We start from the raw sequence: 10359 nt of genomic DNA, 5'->3' as shown, positions 1-10359 counted from the left end.
GGCCTCTTGTTGCCAAGGGCAGGTGAGTGTCACCGCCGCCGAGGGCCTGTGCCGGGGACCAGGCTGCTCTTACGCTCCGTGCCCGAGCTTGGGTGTCACTACGCCAGCCGCCTGCCCGCGGGCCTCTGCTCTCGGTGTAGAGCGGCGTGAGGAGCTCACGGGGCAGCGTCTGAGAAGTAGCTGACTGATACAACTGCGGCAGAAAGGTCGGGTTTCTGCCTTCCTTCTCTCTGGGGAACTGGGGTTTACAGCCCAAAGGTGGGATTGGCTTAGGCTGTTCAGTGTAAGCTGTACAGTAGGTTGTGTCACTGGAACTGTCAAATCCTAGCAAATGAAATGCCTCGTAGGTTAAAAGTTTGTCTTCCTTTTGCGATTTTTTTAGGTGACCTTGACATTTTGGCCATGTCTATAAGCATGCTGAAGTACCAAAGTTATGGTAAAGCTTGTATTTTTGCCTTTGATGCCAAAACAGAGCCGATTTTTAATTAAATTGATTCAACACATGCTCCTCTGTTGAACAAAGTGGGAGATGGCAGGTTTTGTAGCTTGATAAAGGTGAGAAAGGACTTTAACATATTTTAAATTGGAGAGATGTGTCTTTTCAGGGAAAAAGATTTTTCTGGTTTACTGTGAGTGAGTTTTAATTCAAACAGCGTTCATATACTTCAAATATGGATTGTAAATTAAACTTTCAGTGACAGATTCTGTTTAGTGAAGAAAATGAAATCCTACTGTTCTGGGTAAGAATCCTGGTGCAAGTCTGTATTACACAGGAGCACAGGACATTTAAGTGGTGCTGCTCAGTCTGGAGATGTCACCACGGACTGTGAAAGCTGTATGGCTCTATTAAGCCCTAAGTTACTAAATGTGCATTTTTATAGGGCTCCACATGGTGTGAACGGTCCTTTACTCGTGAATCAGTGTGCGGATCTCTAGGCTGCTTTCTTTGAGTCTCATGAATACCCTTAAACTTAATTTTTTAATATAAAATAGTAGTAATTTGGCACGTAGCCATGGATGGTGGTGATAATTTGTGACAGATCTTTTACGGTTTTGGAACAAGAAGAAGTGTACACCACTAAAAGTCTTACAGTGTAAGGCAAGCAACAACAGGTATATACATAAAGATGGGAGAATACAAACCTAATTGGATGTTATTTGTTAGTGTGGCAGTGATAGCATTGTGAAGAGCCAATCACCAGCATTGTTTTGCAGAAATAACAGCAAAAAAAGACACAAAGTAGTTGAAAGACATTATTATTTTTATCAGATTAACTTTTTTGTTGTTCTCATATGGGCTCATTTGTTTAATAATACTTTTTTCAACAGGTGCTAAAAGTGGACTGAAATCTTGTTGATTTTAGGCTTTATATTGTAAGGACTGAAACATGTGCCTATCTAGAAGTAACAGAGATAGTGTTAATTCTGTAAATATGAATATTGTGTAATTATTGGGTTTTTTTTTTTACAAATCTTTAGAAAGAGAAGTGTATGTAAACAAAGTACTGAGGAGTATGGCTCATCAAGCTTGCTTTTTCATTATCTCAGCATACCATGTAGCTTTTTGCATACTTGAAGGAATGCTGCTGCTGGCTATAAAGAACACAGTCATTCTTCCATGAGTCTGCTTTTCCTAAAAAAATAACAAAATCCTAGTTATTAGAACGCTACAAGAATGAAGGTAACAAGACCATCCAACTGTCTCCCTCAGTGTTATCCTTTATGCCTGCACTTGTACTGAGCTTGGTTAATCTTCATTCTCCACGTACCTGTTATATAGCTACAGGCTTTATTCTGTAGAGTATTCATTATACAGTAATGACTTAATTTGCATTTGTTTTCTGTTGTTGTCATTTAAAAGAATAAAGAAGCAACCCTACTCTTCAGGAGTTTTGAACATGAAAACCTAGGGTATGGGCTGTATGTTTCTGTAGCCTGTGTCAGATTACATAGTGTGCACAGTGTGGTAGTGTGTTTTAACATGTGCTGTATTGGAAATCCAGTGAAATGATTGGCTTCAGCTTCACTGCAGTTCTGCGGAATTATACACAAGGATTTTTGAGGGCAGTGTTAACTTAATGATAGGTGATGATAGATAAAGCAGAGTGTAAAGGTACATGGTGAATGTGGCAGTGATGAGTTGGCATGTTCCTTAAAATTTCATTTTGAGGTATTGTAAAGTTTAATATGAACATATTGTGTCACTTTTAAAACTGCATGTCAGGTATTCAGCCATTAATTGGATGCCCCAGGAGTCTGTACTTCCCCAGCAGATCTTTGGCAAATGGTGTGATTTTTCTTTTTCTTTTTTCTTTTTTATTTTTTTAAATGGGTACTTATCATGGTGTGATTTTGCTTTTTTTTTCCCATAGTTAATCTCAAGTTCTCTGCTTTAGTAATGGATCGGACCTGCGTATCTGCCACTTTAAGACAGATACCATGCCCAGTTTAACTTGCTGAGCTTGGCTCTGTTTTATAGGAGTTGCATTTAGGAAGTCATATACCTACTTGAAGTTTGCATAGGTAATATTGGAGTATAGTTTCTAGGCATTGTGTATTAATTTGATAAGTACAATATTTGTGGTTGCTCTAGTTAGGTGAGTGTCAAACTACCTTTCAGGACAAAACTGGGATGTGGTGTCTTTTATTATCCTAATTTGGGAGTTATAGAGAGATGAGGGATAGACAAAGTTTTAGATGGAGAAGCACCTCCTTCAGGCACTGAATCTTACTGAATTTTCTGTTTTGAATTATATCAGCTAATCTAATGAACTATAATTTATGTTCAGACATAACCTGTCCTTTTCACCATGGCTACATCAGTGCCACGGTGCAACTGGTAACACTTAACCGTATTGGGATAAAATGTACTCCTTCAGTGTACAAGTGGGATTTTGTTTTGTTTCCTAATGCATCCATCATTCTGATATCAAACACTAATCTTGTTTTCATTATGATTCTTGCTAATTGGATTTCTGTGGGGAAGATTAAACTTGCTTATCCTTCTCCACAAAATGCTTATGGCCATTACTTACTAAGAGTTGGAAGGTCAGTTACTTGATTTCTGTTACATCCTCAGGCTGATTTTCCAGTGATGGCTGTTAATGATCTGCTCTTGTCAACAGTCAGATGTCTGTAGTGTGTTCATGCACGCTGTATTTCATCTGTTCCTTTCTTCCTGTGAGCATGCACATGTAATTACACTAATACACTTCTAATTTCCGAAATCTTTTACAAGCAGTTTATTTCTTACTTTTGGCTAACATGGTTGGAGAGGACATATGTTTCTTCTTTTCAAAATCCCTATTGGAGCCACCTTGTCAATTTTTGTGAATATTCTACTGACGACATATTTTCGTGGCTTTCAAGTTTTCATAGCTCCTTGAGAAAAGAAACAGCTTTAAGGCACTACTCTGCAGCATTGTTCTGGCTCTTTGCATCTCTTTGTTTCCCTTCCCTCAGAGCTGTGCTATAGGAGGATTGCTGCTTCTTCCAACATTTGGGTCTGCTATATTTAGGCTGAGGTAAGAAGTCTGATTAAATGCATCTCTAGAGTGATTCTGAGGTCTTTGTCCTGCAGTTCCCAGATCTGGGAGTAGGATGCGGATGTATTTAGGCGGGACCTGCCTGTAGCAAGTATTCTTTATTTGCTTAACCTCTGTGCTTCACGTTGTACATCAAGTGCTAATGCTAACTAGTAAAGCTTTTCTTGCTGTTTAGAAACCAATAACCTTAGTCTGCTCCTTTTGTATCTTAGTTTGGTCTTTACCAACAGCTGCCTCAAGGCTGCTGTCCTCTGACCTACCCAGACATCTCTGAAATAGCCTCTCAGGAGTCTTGACATGGGAAATTTTGCTGAGGGAGATTAGAGAAAATGGATCCATAAGAAGAAAAATAAGATTAACTGTGGTTTGACGCTGCTAACTTTTAGCTCATATCACATGCTCTCTTCTGTTTTGTGTTGTAGGCCCTGGCATTTCTGTGCTAGCTGCAGCACCATCTGTGTTGCAGCAGAACCGCCAAGTTCATCACGCAGTGATCCCTCATGGAAGAAGTGGACGATCATCTGTTAGTGGCATTGTGGCCACTGTCTTTGGAGCTACAGGTTTCCTAGGACGATACGTTGTCAACCGTTTAGGTAATGTTTGCCAGGAGTACTAATTAAAAATGTTAATAAAACTTTTTTTTTCCTTCTGTTTGCAGGATAATCTAGAAATCTCTTGCAGTTTGGATCTTAAGAGTCTGATACTTCCATAGTGTTTGGTTTGTTAAAGTGTCAAGATGTGGCAATTAGTAAAAACTGTTTTAATCTAGGAAATTTAGAAGGTTTAGAAGCTTTTTTTTTTCTTTTTTTTTTTAATAAAGTTGTTAAAATAAGTTATTCTCCTTCAAGTACTGTTTTTGAGTCTGCAAAATGCAGATCTGAGGAGAGGTACAACACATGTTTGATTTTTCCTGTTTTGGCCTTACTAGGACGTTCTAGGAATTTGATTGGTATTCTTTGAAATTACGCTTTTGAATTCAAGTTTTAGAAAACAACTCTTGCTTTTTTTCTTTCCCCTTTTTATGCAACTTAAAAAATGCAAATATCCTTAGATGTGACACATTTCTAAGTATTGTAATATGTTTATAGCACACACTGATTTGTTGTTGTTGTTGTTGTTGTTGTTTGTTAACAAGCTTAATGCAAGCTTCTGTATTTTGTCTTACAAGCCCAAATACTCAAGTATATCCCTGCTTAAGAATTCCAGTGATGTAGGTTCAAACATTTACTTCTATTCTACTTTTAGCTGTGCAGATAGCTATTCAAGATATCTATGTTGTGCTTTACTGCCGGGAAAAAAGGAACTTCTGAATATACAAAACTTCATCTACTTAAAGTTATGTAGTAGATTGAGATAAATGAAACTTTGTTTTTTGAAAGCTTAGGTCGCATTGGATCTCAAGTAATCATCCCCTATCGCTGTGATCAGTATGACCTCATGTATCTGCGGCCCATGGGTGACCTGGGGCAGCTTCTTTTCTTGGTAAGTCTTTTGCTTTGGCTTTAGATCAAATACAATACCATTGCTATACAAGGAAGTCTGTTAATCATTCTCAAAGTCAGAACTCCAGCTATTGTTTAGCCTCTAAATGGAAATGGTGTGAAAGAGCTTTCTTTGATTATGACTGTTTACACATTATCTGATCTTTTTCCCATTTGATGCTCTGGTTACAGGAGTGGGACTGTAAGGACAAAGACTCTATCCGAAGAGCCGTGGAACACAGCAATGTGGTCATTAATCTTGTTGGAAAGGAATGGGAAACAAAGTAATTTTCCTTTTTTTTTTTTTTTTCCCCCGCCCCTCCATGTAGATAGATTTACACCAGGTACTGGACATTGTAGCCACATTTTACAGCATGTGTACAGTATGCAGTGACTGACATTATTCTTGGCTTATATGAAAAGGCAAAACTGAATTTTTTTTTATACAAAGGTTCTTCCATTTCTTTAAATTATTAACTAAAGTCCTGGTTATGATCTGCTCTTGAAAAGTGCATTCTTTATATAATTTTCTAGCCTACAGCTTTTGTTCTGTCAGAGAGTTCTATGTGCTGCTTTCGTACACCTTACAGATGTTTAATTGGTGCCTTCCTATAGCTTACAGAGGCTCACCAGTTTCTGTCCGCTCATATTTACGTTATTACAGAAGTGGACTTTCGTCCTGTCACTTTGGCAAAGTGGAGAATTGTAGCCTACTAGAATAAGCTATGGTCAAGCTTTTCCTATTCTCTGGCAAATGTTGATAAACAGAAATAGCTAATTGAGAGTCCCTAAGTTTAATAATATAATTCCTTGCTAGAATTTTGGCACAAACACTATTAGCTACATAAGCATTTTTTTGGCAATAACTTTTAAAAATGATTCCTTTTTGAGATCCATAAAAAAAAGTTCTGTATTTGTTTTAGGTTGAAAATACCTTTAAATAGCCTCATGTGCATTTGCAGGTCTTTTTTTACATGCGTGCAATTATGTCTACTTTATTTAAAGCCTTCTGCAGTACTGCCAGATAAAACCTCATTAGTTGTGTGATTTGCCTTTATAGGGTACATAATTTTGCTGTTGTAGTAGACAGAGACAAATGCAGATATCAGTTTCATCTACATTTATAAGTCTAATGCCTTTGTTGCTTTTTTTTTTTTTTGGTGAAGTCATTTGATGTTCAAATTGTAGAATTAATAGTCAAATTGTATTAGTAAAATAGAATTAGTAGTCTCATATTGTACAGTTATTTTTCCTAAAATATGTGCTTGCCAACAGACTTGCTATTTCAGCTGTTTCCCATCTAGTCAAATGTCATACATAATTCTGGGAGACACTGACTTTGCATTCAAATTTGTAGAGCTGTTTTGTTTTTCCGATGGTCATTTAGCTCCTTGTCCCCATGTTGGTGTCTATAACATAGCTTATTTGGGGAAAAGCCCACCAAACTGAATTAACTTAAATCTTGTGCATCTGACAAGGCTTTTGGAACTTCTGGTATCTTCTCTGGGTTATAGGTAAAAATGTACAAGCCAGCCTGCCAGGATTGTTTGCGCTCTTGCTGAATTCTGAATGTAAGGGTTCAAATGCTAATTGCTGTCAAAACAGGAGACATTCTTTGTAATGTGGAAGTGAGGAAAGAAAAGAAAGCCTGTACAGTTGGCCCAAGGACACTGTAGTATCTGTTTAACTTTTAGATAAGTATTTCTTGTGTACTGGCCCCTTTAAAATGTCTGGACTTGCGTTAAAAGTATGATTTATGTAAGGGAGGTTTTCTTTGTTATTGAAAGGAAGTGTGACAACAGCAAAAAGTTTCATTCTAGTTAAAAATACCCAAACTTGGTTACTCTGGTCAGTTTCAACAGATTCAAAGGCAGAGGAATCTTGGTACATGTTAAAGACCTTTGGATGTTCCAAACCTTACCACTGTATTCCACATACGTTCTTAGGTTATTTTACATATCTTGGTATCAGTGGTGCTGGAACCCTGATATAAGTTCTGTGCTTTGTTAAACACAAGGTCAGACTAAACTAGGTAATCATTCCAAAGTCTATGAAAAAAAGTAAGATTAGAAGTGGAGATCAGTCAAAAGAAGTAAAGTCTGCCATTAAATACTTTCCTCCTTGCCTAGTATTAGTGTACAGTCTCATTTGTGTATACTCTGTTGTTTGAAAACTCCATAGTTACAGGAGGGATGTTGTTTGTTCTTGTGTGTTTCTAAAATCTATTTTTGTGTGTAGAACAGGAGTGATGGTTCCCAGGATCAGATTAGTTATTGAAGGGTCAAAAATAACTTTTTATTTTTAAGGCTTTCTTTAGACTCCAGTGGGATCTGAAGAGCTGTGGGAGTAGATAAGGACAGAGAGAGAGGCATTTGGACAAGATGTTTGTTACCCAAAGCAAATGGAAAAGATGGAGCAGGGTGCTTACAAGGATGATATAAAGACATGAGAAGTTAATTCTCTTTCTTGCAGTCTTGGGATAGTTTGAAACAATTTTGGGATTGTTGCTAGCCTATAGTGTTAGTTCTGCTTAGAGACAGAGCTTCTGTATGGTTCTTGATCAGATGCCAAACTAGATTATAGTTGAACCCCCCAATTTAGGCCCCTTGAATGCCATAAAGTGAGTGAAGTTGTTCTTCTTTCTTCATGTTTCTCCTTTAAGACCCTTACAGCTGCTGTGAAATGGTTGTAACTGTTCTGTCAGTGTAAAAGTTTCAATTTACATAAGCACCTGTGTGTTTTGTGGTCTGGTTTTGTCCACTTCTCCAGTGCATCTGACCAAACTAAAGCTGCTAGGAACTTTTGAACTCCTTTGTAGTGTAATTGAGTGCATCAAATCATATTTGAGCTTTGCTCAGATTTCAAGATGCAGCACTTCTCTACAAAAAATAAAAACCTGCTTTCACTTGGGAGGAACTTCCTATTTGTCACAAACAAGTGGGCAGGATTTTTCATATTGATTTAATCTTAACAGGTGGAAAGGCAGACAGTACTAAAGCTGCAATTGAAGCTTACTATTGCAATCCGCTTGCCTCTAGTTTTTGTTACCTGAAGAGTCCCTCATGAAAGGAAACTTTGTTAGAAACAATGAGCATCAAGACGGGTTTTTTAAAATATATTCAAGTAATACCTAATAATTGTGATTAAAGTAAAATTTATTTTTTGTTTTGGTTTAGAAACTTCAGTTTTGAAGATGAATTTGTAAATATTCCTAGAAGTATTGCGCAGATAAGTAGGGAAGCTGGTGTGAAGACACTTGTTCATATCTCTCACCTGAATGCTAGCATGAAGAGTCCTTCCAAATACCTCAGGAATAAAGTAAGTCTGAAATCCTTTTAAATATATTTTCCCAGAGCTGCCTTTTTTTTTGTTGGTCCCCCCCATCCCCTCCAACTGGGTCTATTCAAAGGAAGTTAGTGTATGAATTTACTATGAAATGTTTTCTGCAGCTGAGGAATTTCTGAGTTACTGTGCTTGTTAGAGCTAGAAATCTTCCTTAGTACTTCATGTGCTTTGAAGGCAAATAGATCTTGTATTACTGAAAAGCCTTTCTTCTGCCCTAGAATATCTTTGCATCTAAAGTTGCTGTCATTAAGAAAGAGGAACTAGTTTGATGGTTTGGGATCTGATATCAGGCCTAAACATCTAAGGCTGGAATGACCTATCAAAGTAAGCAGTTGATGCCAAAAAGAATTCTGCAAAGACAGATGAATATCATGATTACGGTTTTGGTATCCTATTATTTATTTTATTTAGTTTTTTTCTTATTAGGAGGTATAATTTTTCTATTACTGATTTTCTCTTTTTAATATAGCTGTTGTCCCACATTCAGCTATTTTTGTTTTGTCTTCAGTATAAACATTTTTATAACCAGGGTTAAAATTTGGTAGCTCTCAATGTGTAACAACTGTATAGTATAATTAGACCTTAGTGTATTTGTCAGACCTATTGGAAAGTAGATAGCTGCTACTGAAATTTCAGACTGTACTTAAGCAGTTCTTTGAGTGTTCTTATAATGTAGTAGGGCTTATGTAAGCCACCTATTTCTTCCAAGCTCTGGTCTGATAAGCAAGAGAATTATTAACCTAGTTAGGCATCTTTCTTTTTGAATTTAAATTTGTGTCACTTCACTAGTGAGACTGTGTTGTATTTCAAATACAAGAAATGATCTACATGTTTATGGGACTTTTGGGATGTTCTGTGAGACCTTTAGCGTAGCATCTCAAAGATTAAATAGCCAGATAAAAATGATTTTTGTGCTACTGATGGTGTCATTTCTTTCAGTGCTGTAGTCAGGATGCATTATGTTCTGAAAAGGCATTCTCGTCTGTTCAGAGTGGATCTAATGAATGTGTTCATTTTAATTGAATGATAGGCTGTTGGAGAGAAAGCAGTAAGGGAAGAATTTCCAGATGCTATAATTTTGAAACCCTCTGAGATGTTTGGGAGAGAGGACCGATTTCTCAATCATTATGCAAGTATGTACTCTTGAAATAATAAAACCATGTACAATTTGTATACCTGCTTATAGTGTACAGAGGGAAAATGCAATTCGCTTTTGAGAAGCAGAGGTATATTTTTATCAGAGACATACTGTATTTATTATCTGAAGGTGTGTAATCAGAAACATAATAAATTTTTATCTCATGACTGAACTCTTTCTGAATCTAGTAAGCCTTTGCTATTTTCTTGGTGGGAGGGTTTTCTTAGTTTTGTTTTTTATTTTTGGGCTGAGCTAAGATCTGGTCATCTTGACCCTCAAAATAGTTTTCCCTAAAAGTAGTTTTTCAAGATAGCGTAATGCTCAAATGTAAAAATCAACCTGAGCTGTTCTTGGCTCAGAAGCACCAGTAATGCCTGTGATGTATCACCAACAAAATTGCTAGGCAGGATAGAGTGGAATCTGCTTCTATCTTGCAAAGTTGAGATATCGCTGAATCACTGTAAGTAGACAGTAAATACAGCCTTCCCATCGTCATTAAGAAAACTGTGTGTTGAAAACAGTGCTACTGGAATTGGATGGTAATTCTTCCCAATATTATTTTTTTAAAACAGTTAAGTCAGTGTTCAGAATAGATGCACACTCAGTGTAGTGCAAAATGTATTGGTCATTTACTTCCTGAAAGGGTTCAGATTTTATTCTCAAGTTATGTATGTGTCTTTCTGTCAGATATGCGCTGGTTTGGTGGTGTGCCTCTTATTTCTCTGGGAAAAAAAACAGTGAAGCAACCAGTATATGTAAGTTGTGAATAAACCAAAACAATCCCAAATCTTGTGTGTGTGCGTGTGTGTTGGATTTTTTCCTTTTCCCCATGTAAATCACTTCTGAAAGA

General features: G+C 37.1%; 1 protein-coding gene across 1 annotated transcript in view; it reads left to right on the top strand.

The window, feature by feature from the left end:
• Positions 1–3967: 3967 nt before the first annotated feature.
• The window catches only part of NDUFA9 (NADH dehydrogenase (ubiquinone) 1 alpha subcomplex, 9, 39kDa), a gene marked incomplete at its 5' end in the record, with an annotated part of 15887 nt that continues 9495 nt past the window's right edge, over positions 3968–10359 (top strand). The window contains 6 exons of the mRNA XM_010023235.1: positions 3968–4138; positions 4930–5027; positions 5219–5310; positions 8203–8344; positions 9402–9504; positions 10197–10264. Coding sequence (XP_010021537.1) covers positions 3968–4138; positions 4930–5027; positions 5219–5310; positions 8203–8344; positions 9402–9504; positions 10197–10264 — 674 coding nt within the window. The remainder of the gene's footprint in view (positions 4139–4929; positions 5028–5218; positions 5311–8202; positions 8345–9401; positions 9505–10196; positions 10265–10359) is intronic.

This window comes from Nestor notabilis, unplaced genomic scaffold (assembly GCF_000696875.1).
Source record: "Nestor notabilis isolate BGI_N333 unplaced genomic scaffold, ASM69687v1 scaffold14561, whole genome shotgun sequence".
NCBI lineage: Eukaryota > Metazoa > Chordata > Aves > Psittaciformes > Psittacidae > Nestor > Nestor notabilis.
This window is presented reverse-complemented; position numbering and strand designations above follow the sequence as displayed.